Below are 24,998 nucleotides of genomic sequence, written 5' to 3'. Positions count from 1 at the left end.
TATGTTGAAAATATTTTATTATAAGCTATAAAGTGAATACATAAATATACTTTAATATTTAACAAAGCAGATTAACATAACAACTAACATTTAAAACAATATACTTTTAGAACTGAAACATGTAGCTGTAATGTTATGTGTTCACTTTACATTGCAGTGGATGGAATACTTATGTGTTAACAAATATTATGCTTGTATTATAGGAACTAGTTATATGCAAACTGTCCTGGTGTTAGGTTATTTCATCCATAAATAGCTACATATAAAAAATAACATATACTTTTTGAAAGAGAGACATTCTAACTGACCATGTCAAGAGTAGTATTTACAATTAACGACATTATACAGTAAGTAGAGAACACTGAGTGATATTGAAAGACAGACATTCATACAGTATACAACTGGCATGACGTATTACCATCGCAAAATCGGTTTGATTCTGAACTGGATTTCATCACATGCAATAATTGACATGAATATTGTTTTTACCTCAACATAAATAAAGCCGACCACCTAAATATTTATGTTTATTTGACCAATTAAAATTGAAATAACGATATGAAATTGAAAATTAATACTACTGGTAGTAATTGTAACTGAGGACAAAATAGTTTTTACAGTTGTGCGAATCTTGGTTCAGACAGGAATGTTCAAGGCTTGTTGGAGGAGTCGTCGCCTTCAATGCTGGAGTATATCCAAACTGCAACAACATGGACATTATTAAACACTCGTACAGCTACCCCCAGTCAGAGTCCAGCTATTCCAAACACAGCTGTTTCAAAAATCTGCCTATTCAATACATAATTCACCACATACGTCTTGTAAGCTAGGGATGTCGTCCTAAACGTCAGAAAATCTCACACTGTTATCGCAAATGTAGAAGAAGCTAGTAAAATCACAGAAATTAGCAATATCAATGTGCTGTCAGCAATGTTAGCAACACAGAGATTATTGAAGATTCTAACTATGATTTTGCTAACATCAGCAAGGCTATCTATGTCCTCGCAAACGTTGGGGATATTTGCCATGTTGCTTACCTTCAAATCTTCATGAACGAAGGCAAAATCATCAATCCAATGTGTTGCACTCAGCATAGCAACGCTGGTGGCGCTGCCTACGAATTGACAGGCAAAGCTCTCTCAAAGTACTTAACGCTTTTTACCATGCTGTTGGCATTCTGGGTTATAGTAGTATGTTTTCTGTGACTTGAGTCAATACCTCAACCAAATCGGTCTCTTTACACTCATGCTGAAATGTAACTTAACTCACTTAACTTATTGTCATAGGCTAATTTTTTTAATTTGTCTGTTTACTGAATTTTACTCACCAAAAATGAGTATCAAGAGAGTTGCTCCAATTACTCCCATTATGATCATCATCTAAAAGCAAAAATACATCATTAAATAACACAATTAAACAAGTATTAGCTTACTATTATGGAACGTGATGTTCGACAGCCTTTTGAGATTACCTCTAGAGAAAGGGATCATGATAACCACATACTCCGATGACGCACTGTTGCTTGAGAGGAAAGAGTACACGGGATTGAAAGGGAAACTTTAGAGTATGCAAAGAAGGTTTTTGTTAAAAGTAGGGAAAGCATACAACACACAATATCGCATGATGCGATCAGGGTTTTGACCGGAGCCATACCACACGACCTGCTCATTGAAATTAGGATTTTGGAAGACAAAGAGGCGGGTAGGACTACATCGGAAAGCAAGAGTGCCAGAAGAGAGGAGACATTGAATGAAAGGCAAATGCACTGGGAGCAGAATGAGAAAGGAAGGAAAACTTTCAGATATATGCCAAACATCAGAAGGAGACTTGAACAAGATTGGGAGATAGACCATTATTGGACGCACAGGACATGGAAATTTCAAGGCGAATTTGCAGGAGATTTAACCTGGTGGATGAGGAAGTATGTAGATTCGGAGAAATAGAGACCAAGAGTCACAATTTCTTGAATTGTGTACTTATATAAGAGAGAAAGCAAATAAGAGAGAACTGGTAGAAGTTTTGTATAGGAAAGGTTTAGAGATGAGAAAAGAAAACTTGATGAGGGACAAGGATGTAATTGAGACGTTTAGGAAAGTATCTAAGGAAATTGTAAGAGGCAGGGACACATACAGGCTATTAAATTGAAAAAAAAACAATAAAAGGAAAGAAAACTTCCCGATGAGGGGTAGAAAAAAGGGTAGAGGGAATCCAAATTATCTCTACTGCTCAGGGTAGTAGGGGGAGGGGAGTCGTGCTGTTACGATTTTGGGACAAAGAATATGTCTGGAAGAGGATTGAAAGTGGCCGAAGCCCAATATGAAAGAAGATTTTTCACGGAAAGCGGCCAAGCAAATAAGTCCCAGACTTAAGCCAGGGGTGGCGGTTGGAACGAGGGGCTTTGGCCCCAGCAAGAGCCATGTTAATGATCATGATTTATTTAGCTTCTTTTACAGGCAAACCTTGTACTGTTACATGCAATGTGGAGTAAACAAGTTGTTGACAAAGTAAATAAATAAATAAATAAAAATGTCTTTATTAAGCGTTTCTCTGGTACACCAGCTTTTCAGAACAACTTTCGTCACTATGCTAAATATCTTATTCTACTATTTGGCCGTTATACACTTGGATAATTAAAATTTTTATAAAACACATCTTCAGGTTTTTCTTTAAATGTATTGCCGTCGGGCAGACCATTGTACAAAGAGGGACCAAAATATGAGAAGCTCTTCCTCCCAAGCTCTAAAGAAACTCTTGGGAGGTGAAGCCTCCCACCATGACGTGTCCTGCGCAGGGAAACCTCATTGCGAAGAGAACCCCTTTCGCGTAAATAGTAGGGCTTACAAAGAGACAACACTCTGTGGGTCATGCAGCACGTTAACAACTTAAACATGGCTTCAACGGGAAGCAGACTAGCTACTTCTCAAAAGGGAGAGACATGATCAAATTTTTCCAAAAAGAAAATGAAACGGATTGTGGAGTTTTGCAGACGATGCAACCGATTAATGTCTTCCCGAGAAATGCTGTTGTCATATGCAGGGAAGTAGTAGTAAAATACTGACAGTATTAGTGACTGCACAAGCTGAAGTTTTGCAGCCTCAGGCAACAAGCCTCTGAACCTATACAAACCTCCAAAGTATTTTGAGAAGCAAATGTCCTGCTCTCTCAAAAAACACCACAGTAGTCTGGCCACCTCTGAAATTCTAAGGTTTTGTATACAGTCAACCAAAACTTTATATGAGGGCTAAGGTCTCCATCTAACTCCAGTCACAAACAAGATAGGTAGTTCAAATCCTAGACCAAAATTGTATTTGTAACTCCAGCCACTACTACTCTAGTTGGTTCCCATCTCAATGGGACGATTAGTCTCTTCACATTTGGAAACATTGTGAGAAAAAATTGATGTCAAGCATAAATCACGTTTTGCGGGTGGAATGAAGTGGTTTCAGTTGAAATGGAGTAAAATGTTTGGACATACGCACAAGGTAAGAAGGATAGCAAACATTTTTTGATATTATATGGCAATCAGGCTAACATCTACAATGAATAGGGACATTTCTCTCCGTCCCTCTCTATATGACTACTTCATCAAGAACTACTGTAAACCATGTCTTAAACATTCTGATCACCAAGCAAAGTATACTCAAATTCAATTACTGTCTCGATGGAAACTGATGAACACCTAATCGAATGTGTACGGCCTTCTGCAGCTTTCCTAAGCCACGTATGCACATTTTTCACATTCTGCATACACACCTGTCTGTCAACTGGAAACAGTAATCAACAGGGATTGAACCCTTCCAACAAACCTAAACGCAAACTTCATACTTAGTGGAAGTGTAGATTTACCTCATATTGTTTTGGCTACTTTGACCAAATCAATTGTCGTACAGGGGTGAAAGAGGGAGAATAGTAGTAGAAAACACCTTGACACCTTGAAAAACATTATCAGGAAGCCACAGAACTTTTTTTTATATTGTTGTAATGTCTGGAGAGTGGTGATACCTACCTAGTAAGCAACAGTTAATCATTTTCCAGTGGAGGGCCCCAGACTCCCCTGCATAACCCCTCCCTTAGGGTCATCCTAATTACGCCTATGGCAGCAATGTAACTAAAATGATTCCCAACAGCCACAATGATTACTGACATGATAAACAGAGAAATGTGAGTGACGGAGACAGCTAATGTTGAAACAATGCCTTGCTGTGTAAGGCACACCATTGAGTGAAGCTCTCTTAGAGATGGACTCCGATCTGATGAAGATTTGCCATGCCTTTTCAAAGTCTTTCACCGTAATCAATCGAGAAAATGATTTAATTAACGATAACAAAATTATAAAAAGTCCATAAACCACAAATGGTTTGCACTAAAAGTATTGTTACTCATATACTATAAAGTTTTGTTGGTTTGAATCAGTAGCATGCATATATACGAGTCATTCACTGTCTCTCAAGCAATTAATAACATATAATTTAAAAAAAGGCAATGACAAAAACATCTGTACAAATTCAAGGGTAAAAATTAACTACCGTATTGGAATAGTAATGATTCCACTACGTGATGAATGGTTTAGCCACAAAGCAAGCGGAATGGTTTACAGACAGCTCAAATCAACCAATGGAACCGGGGCAGGGAGAAATTAAAATATCAGAATCTGTCTTGCTAAATATCTCTCCAGTTGGAAGCAATTGTTATTACGGAATAAAATGTGGGAAATCGTGAGAATTGGCTACAGGGCCATGAAAATGGATCTTCTCCGATATCAAAGCACTAAGCTCATAGGAGTTTTGGTGAAGGTTGGTTTAGAAATACAACCAATCTTGAACAAATTAGTAAGTAGTAGAAACTAGCAGGTTAGGGGAGCTCGACTCAGTTGGGTGTTCAGACATGGTAACGAAAAGGGAGATCATTTGGCCAACAAGGAGTGATCTGTGAAATTTGCAGGACCTGCATGGAACCATAATGTGGCATCCTCAAGACAACAGCAATGCAAGCGATCATCACTAGGGCACACCAAGACACAGGTAATGTCTTGAAAAGCTCTAATCATGGGGATTTTCAAATCCACAGGCTTGCAGAACACAAACACACAGGCTTGCAGGGGTTAAGTTTATAGAGAAGTGCAAAAACTCTAAGCAGCTGACACTTCATACAGTAAGGTTTGATGCTGTTTGAACGGAGCCAGGGCGGCAAGCCAACCAATAATATGCTATTAAAATTATTGCTTAATCACCTTTTTATAAATTTACCTTAACATTTTTCCACCACATCTTTCGCTTTAACCTCCCAGCCGCTTGTTCAAACTGTGAGGCTCCTTGTTGGAGAATATCTGCAAAACATTAAAATCATGGCATGGAGACACAATAACTGATAAACTAAAATATAAACAAGTTTTTTTTAGTTTTATTAGATGTGTGTGAGCAAGAGATTTTTTATTATTACAGTATATGAAAGAAATTTACTTAATTGTTTGACAGTCAACAAATTTAAAAACAGGAGCCGTTTGGCTTAAGGAATACTGTAATTTTATTTCAATGTATTTTGACCTACCTCGAATAGTTTTATATTATGTTCGCTTCAAAATAATTTGGAATGACATAGAGAGAGAGAGAGAGAGAGAGAGAGAGATTATAAATTAGTTTTATGAGAAACTGGTTTTAAATCATATTTGATAAATCTTAATTTTAATCTTAATCTTAATTCTTAAATGTGAAACTTGTGTTTGTTTGTTTGAAGTTCTTAAAAATCACCTTACTAATTTTTATGAGCATGGTAATAAAGGTAAACATTATTAAAATAACAATTTGAACTTAAATTGTAGTTTTATTGATACATGAATAAAAAATGCAAGCCCCAAAAAGAATAAGGTTATTTACATAATGTTAGGAAACTAATGGGGTTTGTAGATGGTCTGATGATAACCTGTGCTAATAGTTTTGTTGTTGGTGGTATTCTCTCACATCTTCATTCTTATCGTCTGGTGATAAACACTGCATTGCCGAACCGATGATTGAGGATGTCGACAGACTGCTTCCAGACCGCTGATTTGTATAAGGCTTATTATAATTAGGGTTAACAACTTGATTGTTAGTGTTTGAGAAGCGACGCAATTCAATGGCAGTAACTACTTCCATAACTTTCATTTTTGTCTCAACCTTTTCAGCTGGACTGAATTTTTTTACAGTAAGTGCAATTGACTTAAAAAAATGGTCAATCTCATCTTCTTTTTCAACCACTGGTTGAAAAGCTGTCTCAACAGTCTTCATCAAGAGCTCTCTTTCTTCCTTTCTTTCTTTCAGAGCTTTGAGTACAGCATCTTGGGTAGTAACCTTCTTCTTGTTTGGAACCGCCTTTTCCTTATTTTGGGTAACCGTATCCATTGCTGTATTTGTAGCTGAACACGTAGCCTGTAAATCATGAATATCCTCAACATTTGGTGCCGCGAGTTGAGAAACATCTTCAGCGAGTGAATCGTCAGAAACCTCGTTAGCATGGGCATTCGTAAGAACACTGAAAAAAAACATAACATCAGTGTATTATTGTGATCCATTACATATTCATATTACCTACGAGTAAAATCTTTTTAACTTAATTTGTTTTAAAACTCAATAATATTAAACATTTTAGCTACAAAATTTACTGCGAGTCTCCAGACTTGGAAAGCTGTAAGTTAAATTTAACTTCTGAGAATTTCAATTGGCTGCCATTTTTTACTGGATTGAGATAAAGACCTCTAATTTGCGTTGTTGGTTTTCTTTTACAAGGCCCTTCAAAATGAGGGGTCACTCGATGGGTCTTTGTGTTTGAAAATTTTGAGTTTCCCCCAAAATCCCCCATTTTGGGGATGTACACCAAGTGACGGTTATGCCCAAAAAGTACTTCATAACATGTCATCAAGGTGTGCCGAGTTTAGTTTTTCTAGTATGGGCCGTTAAAAAATAACAGGGGGCCTCCACACTTTTTACTAACCCTGTATAAACAAACCATATATTTACAATGATATTTGTCGTAAAATCGAATTTAGTTATAAATATACATGATTTATTTTCTAATGGAGTTTGGGTTTATGGGTAGGGGAGTGATGGTGTGGATGGGAATGGTGTCTGGATTTCTGAACAGTATGAGTGTTATTTTTTTGAGGGGGTCCCTGATGTACCCATTTCAAGGACAAGGACCCATTCACAGAAATAGATGTGTTTTAAGATTAAGTACTTGACACTTACACTCGCTCATTTTCCGTGTCGTCAAGGAAGCTCAACATATCCCAGTAATTAGCCTTCTTTTTCTTTGCAGGCTTTCCCGTCGATGTTAGATCGTCCCTTCGACTTTTTTTGTAGTAGTCACGAATATTTCTCCACCTATTTTTACAGGAGGTCCCTGAAATAAGGAAATGTTCCATGTATAGTCAATACATAACATTAACTCGATAAAACGTTAAGTGATTATGCATACTCATTTTATTTTCAGGTTGCTGGCAACTGGCGAATCTCTTCGTTCGTTGGCTTTTTCATTCAGAATCGATCATAGCACAATATCAAAATTTTTACCAGACGTTCTAAAATCACTAAAACGTGGACTAGAAGGAAAAGTTTTGCCCGGTCCATCTCAGATAGACTGGAATGAGAAGGCAGATCAGTTATGGACTCGATGGGACTTCCCCAACTGTGTTGGGGCAGTTGACGGGAAGCACGTCAGGATAATATCTCCAGACAACTCTGGAAGCCTTTTCTACAACTTCAAAGGATATTTTTCAATTGTTCTTTTTGCATTGGTAGACGCCAACTGCAAATTTACTTTGATCGATGTTGGTTCTTATGGTAAAGAGGGTGATGCGGGAATATTTTCGAAATCAAGCCTCGGGAAGGTGGTCGAACAAGAAGAAATATTTCCCCCACCAAGACTTTTGCCCTCTTCTGATTTGAAGCTACCACATGTTATTATTGGGGACGAAGCTTTTCGTTTGGACACACATGTTTTTAAAGCCGTACCCCCAAAAACAAGCTGCTGTTGACATCAGAAAAAGGAACTACAACTTCGCTCTGAGCAGAGCTCGCAGAGTCACAGAAAATGCTTTTGGCCTTCTATCCGTTGTATTCAGAATATTTTCACACCTACAAATTTGAAGCCGGAAACAGTAGACTTGGTAATTTTTGTTTCCTGTTGCCTTCATAACCTGTTACGAGTTGAGTTTCTGTCTAACAGTCCTCCCCCGGGTCCATTGGAATATCCAGACATCGAAATGCCAGCAGAAAATATGATCCCCCTGGCTTGGAACGGTGGATTTGTGAAAAGTGAAGGATTCAAAGTAAGAGACACATTCACTGAATATTTCAACAGTGCTTTTTTAGAAAAAAAGAAACAAATAATGTTCAAAACAAAGAAAAATAGGTTAGGTACTTAAATAATCCTTTAGTAACCTTCAATAGGGTCAATAGGGATACCCGACCTCATAGTTACAGACAATAAGTAACCAATCGTTATAGACCCTATCATTGTAATTACTGTACATATATAATAAAGATTACTGTTTTTATTTTTTTGCTTAGACCTGTTTCATTGTTTTTTACCCCAAAAATAGTTAGGCCTATTTCCAAGATGTCAATAGGTGTTGGAAACTATTCTTTAATTGCAATGTGCAAGTAAACATTCAAGCAAACATTGCTCATATTAAAGTAGGATAGCCATGATAAATTAATGTGATGATATAATTTATTTTTGTAAAAATATACAACCGACTTCAAACGCTCTAAAAAGAATGAAATAATTTCAATAAAGTAAACTTTTGTATTAGGCAAGCTAACGTATTTTAAGTCGGCGCAGCTCCATGATGATTTTTGATACAAAATTGAAAGAGGGTGTCCATATTGCAGGTGACTATCTATAGCTAAAGGTGTTAATCTGCATGTCTTTTTCATAGTTATGCGTTAAGTGTTATTTTATTAACGTAATCAGAGATCGGCATTATAGTGGTATTAACGAGTATCTTTAAAAAGAATATAACTCATTTAAATGTTTCTAACTTGGAAAAGTAACGTTTTAATACTAAATTAGCTCCTTTTCCCTATCATAATATCAAACTAAATTATTTTCCTATTCATATAGAACATTTGTGTGTGTTATTTTCATAATGCATTTATTCTGAAGTAAACATAAAATACAAGAAAATATTTCGTTTAATATATAAACAAAACAGTTCAGTATATTTTTTATATATTTATGTTATCCAGCTACAATTTATTGATTTTCAAAATACACACACAATATTTAATTTCAATCATATTTGCAGTTTGAGCCGCGCCGACTTGAAATACGTAAGCTTGCCTAATACAAAAGTTTACTTTATTGAAATTATTTCATTCTTTTTAGAGCGTTTGAAGTCGGTTGTATATTTTTACAAAAATAAATTATTTCATGATTTTTAGTGACTGTATAATTTTCTATATATTAATTACTTGAGAATTTTTGATAAGCAAAACTGTTTGAAACAATCAAAAGTTCCACGGAACAATCATTATTTTAAAACTGCTTGAGTCACCTGTTCAGGTTACATAATCAATGGGTATAGAAATAAACATCTTTAGATATTCCTTAAGAAAGAAAGAGTTGTCCATTACATTAGGCCTAATGAAAAACTAATTGTCTTTTCTAGATACATTGAAATGTCAGACATCATCGTTTCCTGCAATCGGTGTACTTCTACATTATAAAAAGTAATACAGTAACGTCTCAAGCCTTTTGGAACAATATGAAAGTTATTCCTCAGCTACCAGAACTAAAAAATCTCTCAAAAGTGGAAAATTGGTCGTTAACACCATACTACCTTTCGTACCTTTGGAAAATATTATATGAAAGATTGGTTCAGCTATAAGTGGTGTAAGTCATGTAGGGGGTTTTGTTTGCTCAAGATATAGCCTAGTCGAAATTGCAAATCATCTTCCTCTAGGACTTTCCGAAGCAGGCATAATAGTATTGATATGTTATAGTAACTGGGTAGAGAATATAATTAAACATTCCACATCTGCAAATGAAATATGTATATGAAAGATTGGTTCAGCTAAAAGTGGTGCAAGCCATGTAGGTGGTTTTGTTTGATCAAGATATAGCCTAGTCGAAATTGCAAATCATCTTCCTCTATGACTTTCCGAAGCAGGTGTAATAGTATTGATATGATATAGTAACTGGGTAGAGAATATCAATAAACATTCCACATCTGCAAATGCATGTTTAGTAATTAAAATATTTAACACTTTTGAGACAATTGACGATTATGCACTGTCACACTTCTTAGGTCATGTAAGTGATAATTGCATTTGAATTATATTTAGACCTGTTTTACGAATGCTTTGGTTTTCACAATACACCTTAATTACTTGTCAATATCATACAGCTATTCACTGAAACATATATGTTTTTGTAAGTCAGAATATTCAATACGTTAAAATACATTTTTTATAGTAACCAAAACAAAATGAATTTTTCTCAATGTAATTCAGGCTCCATGGCAAGAAATAGTTTATTGATCAATATGAAGCATCTGTTTCATGAAGAATTGTCTGTAGCTTCCAGCGAGCACATAATAATAATAATAATAGAGAGGACACGGCGTTTAACCAAATGCACTGAAAGTGTGGCCAAATCCGCCATCTTGGTCCGTCATACAGCCTGAATCCAAGACCCGCGAGCACAGTTCGCATTAAAAACCCCGCGACAAATACACGATCATAAACAACATTAATAGTTGACCAAAAATTCTGAAATTTTGCACACTTGTAGATCTGATACTGAGGAAAACGATGGTGTTAATATAAAATTATTAGCTATGATAGTAATTGATTTATAAATATTTGTATTACTTATGTAGTTTAATTTTTCACATTCAGACATGAAAAAGTTGTATTGCGAGGAAATTTTTTATTTTTTGGTCAGAGTAATTTCGTCAGCGGGAAAGTTGTGGATAAATAACCAAATTTAACTATCCGATTCACCAAAAATTTTTATCGTGCGTGGTTTTCTAAAAATATCAGGTACAAAAGGGGTCCATTGCCGCTGATCCGCGCCACGCCCGCTGCCCTGCCGGGCCGTCGTCTATAAATTTAGCGTGCAGTGTTTTAATGTTTTATTTATACTGTTGTACTGTAATATTGTATACATTAAAGAAATTTTCAAATATATTGTCTATGGAGAATTTTCAACCGTTTAGCACAGCTTTTTAAGGACTAATTAGCTTTCAGTATCATCCAAGATAAACTAAAGATAATAATAATGTAAGTTAAATTAAACTTCCCAAATATATTTGTAAAATTGCACTCAATTTATTGTCTCAGGAAAATACAGTTTTATTGAGATGTTGCCTGATTTTATTTTTGTGAAGACTTTTGCTACTTATTTTACAGTAGTATCGAACTCTAACATTGGAATATTTTTGAGCAATAATTTTAATTAGGTACTAAACAAAAATGATTTTTGTCCATATTTTTTCATACCCTGAGAAATGTTTACTATTTGGAAACAAATTTACACCTACACATTGTCCAAGTACTTTGTTCGTCTAGTCCTCAATTACATTGTTTTCCTTTACACTAATATCATTAACTTTATATCTACACTATTCTCATCAAGCATAGCAGACGACTAGCGCGCTGCACACGCCGGGACTACTGTCGGGGAAATAAATATGTGCACTCGAGTTTGAGCCTAAATATCTCTTGAGATGAATTATCCGATTTTGTTGAGACAAAAATTAAATATAGCTGTTTTAAATACATTTTACGTGGTAACAATTAAAAAAATTTCCGTTTACCAGTAAAATTTATATAGTTGAAAGATCCTAAAAAGTACCGATTTTTAAGAAACTCTGCACTAACACTGAAGTTTAAAATTTAATTGTAAACAAACCACTCAGCCAATTTTTCTGAAATTGTTATGGCTTATTGGTAGGTTTATTGTTAACAGTTCCATGCATTTTAAAATTTTTACTCACAATAGTTTTTATGCTGATGTTTATTTTTTAAACGTATGCTAACATCGTTAATAAGACGCTAAAAATGTCGTTCAAAATGCCATCGTGTTTGTCGTGAAACAAGAAATAACACCAATATGACAGATTTATAATGCGAACAAAGATGCTTTTTAAACAGATATATATTTGTAAACAAAAATTTCTCCCGCGATAAAAAAAAATCGATTTACTACAGTAAAAACAATCGATTTACTTTAAGATATTTCCAACAATATACTAATACGACCACGTACTTCCAGAAAAACCTAAGTAATTTTTATACAAAAGTATTTTTACATTCAAACAAAGCCTATGTAAACAACACTGACTCGAAGCATAGCAGACGACCAGCGCGTTGCACACGGCGGGACTAGGCTAGCGCCGCCATCTTTGTCCGTTTCGTCGGCTAGTCAGACTGCCACGCTCCTGCGCTCCGAGTAGCGCTTCTATTTTGTTATGTGTTCGCTGGTAGCTTCATTTAAATGGTTTCAACTAACAGCTGTAGGAATGTTATTATTATTTATTGCCTTCTCTGCACAAATGTAAACAATCTGCACAAATGTAAACAATCTGCATAAATGTAAACAAAATAAATGTTGAATATTTAAGGTTTTCAGAATTTTTCACCGAAACAAATATTATACTTAAACATAATATATAAGGTACCAAATAGAAACTCACCTGGTTATTTTGGTGGTGGAACCACTCTGATCGGTAAAAGAATCACAGAGAAATTGGTGAACATACATAGAAAAAAAAAACATCGCCACAAACAAATTGAGAACCTCCTCCTTTTGTTGGTAGTGGGGAAGTCGGTTAAAAAGAAAACTCTAATCAGAATCACTTCCAGTTACTAAGTATATATATTTTAATATACCGTACCAAAACTGTTGGGTAAACCAAAGTTTTAGGTTACTGTTTTACAACTTACATGCGTAATTGTTCAATTTCATTTTTATGGTATAGCCTCTGGATCACTGATTTTTACAACAAAATGTTTAAATTACCTGTATCTGTCAAGTGATGGGGTAGTTGTTGACTACAGCTGTTTCGTTTTTACAAACAAATCTTAAGGTCAATGTTGCATTGATTTATTCCAAGGAATGGTCGTCATGAAGTTTAAAGTTCAGTAATAAAACTTACACTGAAAACCTCCAAAAGTAAAAACTGTCATTAGAATATTAAATAATATATTATTTACAATTCAGCCATACGCATCTTAAACCACAACAGATAAAAGCAGATAATGGGTGGCGGATTATCACTTCCGGCACACGACAGACATGACCTTCCTTCTACCGGCGCCGCACGTGTCTGATGTCTAGTTTTTTGTGTATTTGTGTTTTGGCCTATTAATGATTAATGTTTCGTGTACGTGTAAGTTTCATTTGTGAACTTTAAACCTCATGACGACTATTGCATGTAATAAATTAATGCAATATCGACCTGAAGATGTGTTTGTAAACACGAAACAGCTGTAGTCAACCAACTGTACTATAGGATCACTTGACGGATACAGCTAATTTTTAAACCTTTGGTTGTTATTGTTCAGTTTTTACATAGTAAAGATGTACTAGTGGCATGTAGGGGGTTGAGTCCATAAAAAGCTCAAATGTAAAACAAATTATTGTAATATTTAAACATACTAACAATCAAATGATCTTTCACGCACATCTCTGAAATCTGTAAGTTATTAATTTTTGATCACTTAAGTGAAAGTATAATATTTCTCAATTATTTGTTTTTACTAGTAAACAAACTTCCCACACTCTAACATAAGAACCAAAAGTACTGTAGAATTATAACGACATGCATTTGTAATTAAATGTTTAATGTAAACAAAGCTAAGGTATTTTTCAATTAAAATTAATCTGAATACAATATATTTTGTTGTAATTTCTCATTTTATAGTAGATTTGGACATATTTTGTTATTCATCCTGACCAAAAAAATTCAAACTATATTGATATGAAATTATAACAACTAATGGTAAATACATATTACCTGTTTTCCCAAGTTTTTCTCCAATTTTACTCCAAATTACATCTTTTTTGGCGTTGTTTTTGTACTCTGGGTCGTTCAACTTCCACAGCACATCATGTTGAGACACCAACTCGACAAGTTCTTCCTCTTCGGTCGAAGAAAAACGTTCATCCATAACTCTTTTTACAGCACAAGACATAATGAAACTGCACGGTCACAATATTTTATGGCTCTTCTCCGCTGGCAGAATCCGCACTGCTACTGCTCTCAGACCAGTATGATTTCTCCGCCATGCGGAACGGAAATTTCGGGATGCGGAATCGAAAGTCAGTGGGACCGCATACATGGGAACTCCATTAAACCAGTGTCGTTTTAATTCCGCAGCGGAAAAAATCGCACCGCACGGTGGAGATTCCGCATCCTGTGGCCTTATAGGAGAAGTGCTCCGCCGTATCTTAGCAAAATGTATAATTCTTGCTACTAGTGATGAAGTGCAAAATACTTACTACTAAAGAAAATATACTAAAGTATATACTAATGTAAATACTACTAGTGAAGTTATTGAAATATGTGGCACTGATCAACTCTGTGTAGGATTAAAAGCAGGAATTGAAGGTACAATACATTTCATGAGAGACCAATATGAAGAAAAATGTCAAACTGAAGAAGACAGCTGCATGATAATGGTTGATGCTGACAAGGCCTTCAACAGGATAAACAGAGTTCATGCGTTATAGCAGGCAAGAATTAAATGGCCAAGGGCTGCACGATTCATTTTCAACACATACCAGAGTAAGGCTGCACTAATTATGCCAGGAAGTAAAAAACAACTGTATAGCAGAGAAGGCGTTACTCAGGGAGACCCATTATCCATGATATTATATGGATTAGCCACTTTGCCGTTAATTAATGAATTAAAAACCATCACAGATACAAACCAAGTATGGTATGCGGATGACTCATCATGTCAAGGAAAACTTTATAATGTGGTGAAATGGTGGGAGAAATTACAAGAAATTGGGCCTAAATATGGTTACTACCCATAAGCTCACAAAACTCGTTTGATTGTTGGATCTGAACCATCAACATTAGACCTATCCAACATATCAGGATTAGAGATTGTTACTGGGAGTAGTTATTTAGGAGGATTTATTGGATGTGACAAAACTGAAAAAGATGTCTTCATTAAAAAGAAGGTAGAAAAGTGGAATAGTCATTTGGTAAGTCTGGCGAATGTTGCTGAAAAATATCCACAATCAGCACACACTGTTGCCACAAAATCCATACAAGCTAAATGGAATTTTTTTCAAAGAGTTGTTGAAAGTGAAGACATTAATTTCCATCCAATAAAAAACTCAATAGAACAAAACCTATTTCCTGCTTTATTTGGCTCTCACCTGAACCAAGATGAACAAAAAATATTACATCTGCAAGTAAAAAATGGAGGAATTGGTTTAGTTGATCCTACCGCTCAGGGAAAAGCATTGTTCCGAGCTTCAAAGAGATGTTGTAAATTCATCATAGACTCCCTAAAAACTAAGAGGAAAATAAGTATGCAAGAACATGAACATTTGATTATCACAAAAAAGGACTTGAAAGAGGAGAGAAGATTAGAAGAAGAAAGCATTTTGAAATCGACTATTCAAAATCTTCCTCTAAAACAACAAAAAATTATCTTGCGAGGAGCAAATACTAAAGCGAAACACAGTGGATGGCTGTCATGTATGTGAAAACTCCTATACCTCCCCTCTTCATGTGATGGTTGTGGCAAAAACTTCAATATGGAACATGCCCTTAACTGTAGCACAGGTGGTTTGATAATAAGAAGACATAATGAGGTAAGAGATACCCTTGGAAGCTTGATGGAGCTAGCATGGGGAAACTGTGTTCGAGAACCAATGATCTCTGAGCAAGGGTCATTTCATACTGCAGCACTAAAAGCAGACTTGGCTTGTAGGGGTGTGTGGGAGGTTCAGACGGAAGCATTATTCGATGTACGTGTCATTGACACTGATGCTCCGTCGTACTTGAACCTCCCATACAAAAAAGTGTTGGAGAATGCAGAAAGAGAGAAGAAGAGGAAATATTTAACAATAACAGAAACCAGAAATGCATCTTTTACCCCACTAGTCACGTCTGTGGACGGAATGCTGGGCAAAGAGTTTAAGACCTTGCTCAGAGCAATGGCAGAACGCCTAACAGAAAAATGGAATAAACCTTACAGTTTAGTGATGAACTGGATAAGGGTAAAAACCATCTGTGCGACGTTAAGGGCCAGCAGCATGTGTCTAAGGAGGACAAGGAAGAAGTGGAGGACCTTTAGAGAGTTTGAAGATGGGGCTGGAGTACCAGTTATTTATTAATTTAAATAACAAATGTTTTATTATTTTTCTATGTCAAAATTGATGATATTAAAGTGTTTTGCTTTGTTGAGAACCAAATACGAAGATAAGTTATAGACCCTAAATCTAAATATAAGCAATTTAATAATGAAATAATAACGGTGTGTTTATAGTTAATTTTTTGGACTTCAATGTTATCAAGAAAATAATAAAGATTACAGTACCATGTTATTTTTGCCACATCAATTGCGTTGTTTGCATTTAATTTCAAAAATCAAAACTCAAAATAATTTATTGGCCTACTGTAATTAACTTCTAACTGATGTAGGTAATAAAATTTACTACACTAACATTTAAATTAAATTCAATTAGTCTAAAAACAAACATGAAACATATATTTACACTACGTTTGCCTATTGATTTTCATGATAATTAAATAGTCCAATCAAAATAGATCACAACTTATACCATTTAACTAGGAGATCTATTTAACTTTAAATAGATTATTTGTCATTAAATCTGGTTATAAGCCATCTCATCGTTTGACCAACTTTCTTTTCAGTAAATTAAAAGGATAATCTACATACCAGCTCTGTTGTCAAGTTCGGACAGTTTCTGATCCCTCTCAAGGACTTTTTCCACATTCACTCTCATGATCCCGACCACCTGAAATAATAAAGTTAAATTAATTTTTTTTTTTACAAAAAGAAGATTGTCAATCTTTATTCCAATAAACCCAATACACTTATTGTCTACTATTCTGGTTATTCCCCGGTCTAGGTGCCGATTAGGCCCCTCCATCTTTTTCCATACCCCTTATAGTTTCTCATTAACTATATTACAATTGAATACAACTAACATCATATTACTCACAAATCTAAGAGTAGTCACACACAAGTACCTATTCTTTTAGTGTCTTGACAATTAAAACCAATTGTCTAAAGGCTAGATACAGGTTAAATCACAGCGACATCACAGCTGACCTTCTAAGAGACAGTGTAGTCGACCAACTCCCGTCAGATCAGATGTGATTTCAATTTTTGACCACCATGGCAGGGCCACCACTAAAGGAATTGAGTTAAATGTGTACGACAGCACACTAGGCCTCAACTGCTTGCAGTGGCCAGAGCCCCCGACTTTGCTTACCACCAGAGAAGGTGCCACCAGCCAAAAATCATCAGAATCATATGGTGCACTGTTAGTACTAGCGCAACTCTGTGGCGACACCCTGTTTTTCTCCAGTGTCACTTGTGACCATTACCAGTAATGATTGTTCTGGTAGTATACATTCTCGGAATCTGATTGTGGTTCCTGTGATCATAATCCTTTCTTTCAATCGTCTGAGTAGTTCGTCAAATGTATCAACAATGATTCGTGCAAATGTGTAAAACTTATCCAGGTTGTTTCTGAGGTCCACATAATGAGTAAAAAACACTCATCTCGAACTTTGATCGCGTAAAAATGGGTATATGCAGTATTTTTTCCCTTTTATTCTGCAAATAAATAACCTTAAAGTTAACCCACAAGTTTCTTCCAAATCTACCACGATAAGTAGAAAACAGTTGAACTGAGCATGTGTAGTGGCTGATGAAGTGGCTTACCACACAACGTTACTCGCCATCAAACACCCTTCCAAAGTGGCCTTTCGTGCCCTAAGTGGCCTGATGTGTGAAGGCCCTAAGATACTAGCTATATACTTTGATTAAAATAGAGCCCCAAGTTCTTGATCTAAACAAATTCTTGATGTCACTGCATTTTCAAGACAATTATCATATCCCAGTGATGGCCGGAGACAATTATTATGTCTCCACAAGAGATGTTAACAATTGTTCAACTATCGCGCTAGATGATTATGGTGTCTCCACTACCATAAAAGAAATCCACAATTTTGGCGCGGTTGCGTAAGGTGTTGATAATGCCTCCATGAGGGACCGCGTCTCGTTGTACCGCCGTCTAGTTGTACCTCGGACCTAGGGACAACTAGTCGTAAACAACTAGACGTAGGTACAAATAGATGGGGCATACCCGGCCAGTTATCCCTGCAGATGTTTAAGAGATATGCCTACAACCTAGACGCAGAGACAACTAGACGTAAGTACAACGAAACGTGTTTGCCACCGTCAAGTTGTACCACCCAGCTTGTACGGATGCATCTAGTTGAACATACGTCTATTTGTCCCTACATCTAGTTGTACCTCCGCCTACTTGTGCCTACTAGTAGTCTATGGTTGTATCTCCCCTTCGATTAAACACCTTTTTAAATGGTTACCGAATGAGTGCCTGGTTTTAATACCCTTATTTAAATCAGAAACTGTGTGTTTTGTGTCAATTGAGTAGCATTGAAAAATATTTTTTTCAACTTAGAATTGGTGATTACTAAATGTTATTTACTAAACATTTGCATGCACTTTCATACATTCGTTCCGACCATCTTTACATTTGTAGTGCAAGTTTACTTTGTTCAACTATCTTACAAGTTTTGTTGTAAATATATTGTCGTAATATATATATTAGTAAAATAGTTTTCCGGATAACTATCCTTGAATGTTCTTGTTTTACGTTTTTAATTTAACCCTGAGCTCTAAAAATTGTTTAATGTAGGCTCTTCTGCCCTGTAAAATACAATAAGAAAATTGAATCAAATAAATATCTTTGAATGTTTTCTTTTAAGTTGTTAAACTAACCTCAAGCTTTGAGAATTGTTTTATGGAATGTGTCCTGCAAATCCAATAAGAAAATTGAATCAAATAAATAAAATTCTTATCATATCATAAAAGAACAATAATTGCAGCATGCATATAATTTTCTGAAAATGGATAGTTCTCCACATAGGCGAAGCCTGTGCGTAAGAAACGAGTTGACATCAGTCATTATTTGACATAGTCTTGGTTAACCTAATTTACTTCCACTATAATAATACCGGGTGCGGCAAAAGTCAGTACAGTTGAACCTCTATAAGACGAATTTCAAGGGGTACGGGAAATATTCGTACAATAGAGGTATTCTTAATAAAGAGGGTCGTTTTATCGAGGTTTAATGCTGCTGTTATTCTTCTTATAGAGGTTTTTCCTTGCTCCAAGGTTTTTCCAAACGAGGAAGGAGGAGGGATGGGTGGGGGTTTCATGTTGAGACAAGCTTCTGTTTGTTTTGAAAACTACGTACTATGGAGGTTAAGATTATGATAAATTCGTCTTATAGAGGTCACGTTCGTCTTGTAGAGGTTTTGTGCTAAGAATATTCGTTGTATAGAGGTTAATCAGTCCTAGCCCATGTCACTAACAAATTCGTCTTATGGAGGTTTTTAACTTAATTACTACGTTGTATAGAGGTGTTTTTAGCATTGACCTATATGAAAGTGTCAAGGGGATTAAAAAAAATTCGTCTTATCGAGGAATTCGTTTTAACGAGGTTCGTACAAACGAGGTTCAACTGTATACCGAAAAAGCAGTTAAACTGTAGCTAGCATTAAACATAACTATAAAAGTATAATTTTAATGTACCTGTTAGAGAAGCTGCTCAATGTGACCACCATCATTGTCTATACACTTGTAGCACCTTTTCAACACTGACTTACACATTTTGTTGCATAGTTGTGGTGTGAATAAAACATCAAAATGTTCCGTTATCAATTCTTTTAAATGTTTTCACAATTTTCGGAAGTAGGCCACTTTTTGAAGTTGAAGGAGTTAGATTTTCGTAAAACGCTAAGAAGTGTCTTGTAGAAAATTTAATTCTGAACCTACGATTTTTCCTCAAATCCCTTCTAGCTCTTACCGCTTTCGAGCTACAGCCGTTTAAAAAAAACGTGTTTTTCCCAAAAACGGGGGTTTTAATGGAATTTGTTGGGGGGTTGCATTTTGAAAATGTAACTTTTTGGGATTTTCCTGGTGGTTTGGGACCTAGACGGACCTCCACAAAAAATCTCAGCTCCCTAGCTATTCTAGAAGTGCCTAATCTTTTGTATACCTGATCAGTGAGTTAATGTTGTATATATTGACGCTCAACGGTCTGCAGCGGTACGCTGACTTTTGCCGCACCCGGTATAAGTATTATTCACTTTCTTAGGAGAAAAACGTCCAATTATCTCTAGCCACAACAGATAGGTTTAGACAACTAAGCATTATAAGGATAAAAAAAAATTAATACAGGATTTGTATGGACTGATGATGAAAATAATCCAAAACAAGAAGCTCTCAATGTAGGGCCTATGTCCCAGATCATAAAATGCAAGCAACTAATCAAAACTGTTAAATTCAAATACTTAAATTCAAATAACTTGGTCATTTTCAAATAGACAACAGCTTTCAGATTACCTTTCAATATAAAAATGCATGCTGCACTATTTTAAAAATAAGTTTTTAAAAAATAATTGGTGGGACTGTGGACAGATTTCTTAAAAAGATTAAACAATGACACAGTATGTTCAGATATCTAGTTATTATTGTTTAGGTTATGTATTAATTGGTACTTTGGTCAATTTGAGTAACCCCTAAACAAGGTGATTGATCTAGGATCTTCCTACTAGTCGTTAGTACAAATAGTCGTAGTTACAAATAGTCGTAGGTACAACTAGACGCAGACGTATGAGGTACAACTAGAAGGTAGCGTACACGACAAAGTTGTACCCTGCAGATTTTTAAAAGGTACAACTAGACGTAGGTACAACAAGACGTGTGTGCCAATGTGGTTGTATCTACAGATTTTGGACGAGGTACAACTAGACGGCGACCCCTCGATGACAGTAGGAGGGGTCCTCAATTTTGCCGGATTTACAAGGGCTGATGATGCTATCACGAATCATAGGCATGAACCATTGTAATGAATGTACACGCTCGCTATACCAAATTTATCGATTATCAATTTCTTAAGACAATGATGCACCCTTTGGTAGGCTACATCTTTTTAAAACTTGATCACAAAATTCACCTCTTAATCCAGGTATTTTTCATAGTTGAAAAAACTAAGGGCTTAAACACAGTTTTAGGGTTTTCACAGTCGAGTGAGTAGCCTACCCTGATTGTACAATAGATAAGCAGTACAATGGCCATTTCATAATATGATTAAAGGCTACCAAACTATCTTCGTATATCATACACAGTACCTACAATTTTATTTTTTCACCTACCTCATCCACCTGGGCCTGGGACTGTTGAATCCTCTTGTTTGTGTCGTTCGCGTTGGCGCCAGAGGAGCCGCCTGTCCCGTTGTAGTCCATAGCTGACGTTGATACGCTAAACAGAAAATACATCATTTGAAACTTAAACAGTAGACAATCCCAGTAGCACATCCCACTAACAAAAACAGTGAGATTATGGTTGTAAAAGACAGCTTTTAAATTATTTATAGGCATTTTAGTTGAATAAGCCTAACATTTAGACCGAGAAAAACTATGATTGCTAAAATGTAAATCACGTACCCAATCTAAAAAGATTTCAACCACGTTAACTTAAAAGTCGATTGTAACTTAATGAATTATTTTTACAGCCTAGTTAGTAAAACCTATCAGGCTTAATAGAATTAGCCAACATTTTATCTGAAATACGTAGTTAGGCCTGCCTACTACTTTAAATTGAAGATTTAAAATATCCACGAGGCTAACTTACAACTAGGCATTTTAACATTTTAGCTATCAGGAATAGTACATTTTTTTCATTCATATGGACCAGCGACGCAAATATGCAACGGTTGGTAACATTAAAATAAGACTGACGTCGCATATTTGTGTCCGTGTAATTTGTTATAAAAAAGGTTTAATATCTTCGTAAGGCCGCACACTGGTCAGACAAAACGGTTTTTGAGAAAACGTTTTGTTGGAAGCCGTCTTGTCAGAAAACAAAAATGTCGCATTGGTGTGCGGTGGTCTCAGACAAAAGACAAAAACTGGAGGGAAAACTAATTCAGTCACCCGTAGACCAGTGTTGTGAAAAACCAGGGATTGTGTGGTGTATTATTATAAAAAGGTGGCACCAAAGCCCTTTTTTTATCCGATAAAAGTATGGCAAAACAGCATACTTTTTACAGTAGGCTACCTAGCCTGTTGTAAGCTAGTAAAGGTTATAGATGTTTCAGGTATTACAGTACATCAGTGGTGTAAATGGGAGGTTGGGGTTCCCCCGTCAGCGTGCTGACGGTCCCCTTCCTTCTGGCTATCGATGGCGGGTTTTGCCTGTCAGGGATTAGATAGGTCCCGAGTGTTACTTGCACTAAATGCGTCGGGGCGCTCTACCATGGACCTCTAGGTCCCGACCTAGTGGAACCCAGGTGGAGTGACGCTTAAACAAGTAGCCGGAAACCCTGGTTAGGATTGAGGGGCAACCCTCTTTCCGAAGGGTCTGCTTCGGCAGCCGGTGAGCCTGATGACCTTTTAAGTCATCCGCCCATGATGTGCAAAAGGTTGATGCGTAAGCTTCGGCCTACATCATGGGGCCCGGGTAAGTCTCACGACAGGTACCGGGTATGCAGTCAGGGGGCTTCGGCTCTCATGACAAATAATGTAATGTAATGTAATGCAGTGGTATTACAGACCAATATCAAAGTTTACTAGGTTAAAGCTAACGTCCGAAAATTAATGTTTAGGAGACTAAGATGTAATGGCTACGTACAAACTTAAATAGTACAATTACATTTTGTGGTTTATTTAAAACTTGCTCGGAGGTCAAAATAGTTTGATTCCTTCTGGGGGTCAGATTGAACACTTAAACACCACATAGCCCACATGGGAATGTTTGACTTCTATTGTCATATTATTATATCACCATGACAGTAGGATTAAAACTTAACAAAGTATATCATTTCATTATTGTTTATTGATACCGTACTGAACAATATTTATCTTGGGCCAAACTTAGTTGTCAGCTGATATGTTTCAACTTGTTAATATCGAAATATCGAGAACAAAATCATCGATAATAATGAATGTTCCCTTTAACAGGAAAGTACCGGTACCGTTTAGTTTAACATAAGTTTTCCATAAGTTATGCCCAGTCAGAGGCTACCGTAACTACAGCCATAATAAACTTGAGAATTTAAAAGGACTCTTAGATGTTTTAAGGCAGTATGCTTTAGGTAAGTTACCTAATATAGTACAGGCATGAATCATTACTTTTGTGTTAGGCTATAAGGAGGCCACTTATTTTAGAAGGAATTTTTACCGGCGACCAAAATAACTGAACAGAACATACTTTAATTGACATACTGTCCAAATTCAACATGATTAAGATTAGGCCTAAGTTAGCGGCCTTTGATTTCTGCCTTCCAGAAGGCAGCGATGTAGGCACCCGAGGATTGAGATGAATGCGTCGCCGCCAGTAAGTTAGCTGCCACATGTACTCCGCCAAGTAAGTTAGGTATACAGGGCGTTGCGGCTGTTATTTATGTTATGTTGGGTTATCATTAATATGTTTGTAGGACGTTCCTCGTTTTGTTGTGAATTGAATGATATCAGATGAGTAATCACTCAGGACACTGACCCAGATACAAGCGCCGTGACAGGTGATGCACAGTTTGCTCCTGTGAACTAAGTTACCTGATCTTAGAGGGGAGTTGGTGGGCGAAAGTATGACTCATCTGCTATCATTCGATTCAATAACAAAACTAGGAAAGTCCTACAAACATATTTATATGATAACCCAACCTAACATAACTGCCGCAGTGTGCTGTATAAGGGTGGCCTCAGTATAATATGAAAGTGCCCATGAATCTTTAGTACCGTAGGCCTAGCTTAGTCTAGCCTCAATGACATTATTAGACATAGGCCTAAGTTAACCTAAGTTAATTCAATATCCGGGCTAGGCCTTCTGCCTAGTTCTAATCTAGTCCTATTCAAGTAAATGGAGTGTGATGTAAATATAAGGCAGACATTTCCGGAAACTAACTTACCTGATTCAAAATCAAAGCAACAAATCAGACAAAATACTTTTGATGAACGCTAGGCCTAATAAGTTCCTCTCCAGCGATGCGTTGGTTGACAGGATTTAGGTTTAGATTGGAACGATTGCTGCCGTGAAATGAAATTGAATGAATCTCAATCACAGACAGGAAAACACCAACTCCAAAAATAATTTATAAATAATTAGCAAACAGTCCTACGTCAAGAGATCCACTAGAGAAATTGACAAATATTATTGAAGTCCAACATTAAACACTATTTGACACTTCTAAACTAAAAGATTTCCCGTCCCGACATAACAGAACAGAACAGACTACGAGCGTCGACTAGTGATGTCACGAGTTGAGTTGGCGAGTCGAGTTGACTCGAGTCAAGACCCGAGTCGAGTCAACTCGAGTCAACTCAATTCCAACTCGAGTTCTTTTACGAACTCGTACGGAGATTGCCGAAGCTACACGAACTCGTAACGTTACGAGTCCGACTCGCAAAAGCCGAGTCAAGAAACCCGAAACCGAACTCATACGGAGAAAGCCGAACCTTAACGAACTCGGGACGTAACGAGTTGACTCGAGTTTACTCGCACTCGCTTTCGGCCAATAGCGTCACAGCTTTACGAGTCAACTCGCATAGATTCAACGCTATTGGCCGGTACCGAGTCGGCCGACTCGCAAAACTAACGAACTCGTACGGAGAATGCCGAACTCACACGAACTCGGAACGTCTCGAGACGAGTCGAGTCGACTCGTAAAGCTGACACGCTATTGGCCGGTACCGAGTCGGCCGACTCGCA

At 36.5% G+C, this 24,998-nt stretch overlaps 2 protein-coding genes across 3 annotated transcripts; both read right to left on the bottom strand.

Annotated features, from left to right (window-relative positions):
- LOC128990022 (synaptobrevin-1-like) lies at positions 1-24,535 on the bottom strand. The gene is made up of 6 exons (XM_054412233.1): positions 24,199-24,535; positions 21,446-21,551; positions 16,908-16,986; positions 5,247-5,326; positions 1,328-1,379; positions 1-700 (listed from the first exon to the last, which is right to left on the bottom strand). The coding sequence occupies exons 2-6, from the start codon at positions 21,533-21,535 to the stop codon at positions 651-653; spliced, it is 351 nt and encodes a 116-aa protein (XP_054268208.1). The 5' UTR covers positions 21,536-21,551; positions 24,199-24,535; the 3' UTR covers positions 1-650.
- LOC128990020 (uncharacterized) lies at positions 5,821-13,087 on the bottom strand. Of its 2 annotated transcripts, XM_054412232.1 has the most exons (3): positions 13,003-13,087; positions 7,221-7,374; positions 5,821-6,507 (listed from the first exon to the last, which is right to left on the bottom strand). In XM_054412232.1, exons 2-3 carry the CDS (start codon positions 7,256-7,258, stop codon positions 5,925-5,927), a joined length of 621 nt encoding a protein of 206 aa, XP_054268207.1. In that variant the 5' UTR covers positions 7,259-7,374; positions 13,003-13,087; the 3' UTR covers positions 5,821-5,924. The 2 variants fall into 2 exon arrangements, with proteins under 2 accessions (XP_054268207.1, XP_054268206.1); XM_054412231.1 differs by lacking the exon at positions 13,003-13,087 and having other exon boundaries at positions 7,221-7,558.
- Positions 24,536-24,998: the final 463 nt, after the last annotated feature.

The sequence above is a fragment of the Macrosteles quadrilineatus genome, unplaced genomic scaffold (genome assembly GCF_028750875.1).
Source record: "Macrosteles quadrilineatus isolate MER2022 unplaced genomic scaffold, UCM_ALF_1.0 Scaffold_3__2_contigs__length_128488019, whole genome shotgun sequence".
Lineage (NCBI taxonomy): Eukaryota > Metazoa > Arthropoda > Insecta > Hemiptera > Cicadellidae > Macrosteles > Macrosteles quadrilineatus.
This window is presented reverse-complemented; position numbering and strand designations above follow the sequence as displayed.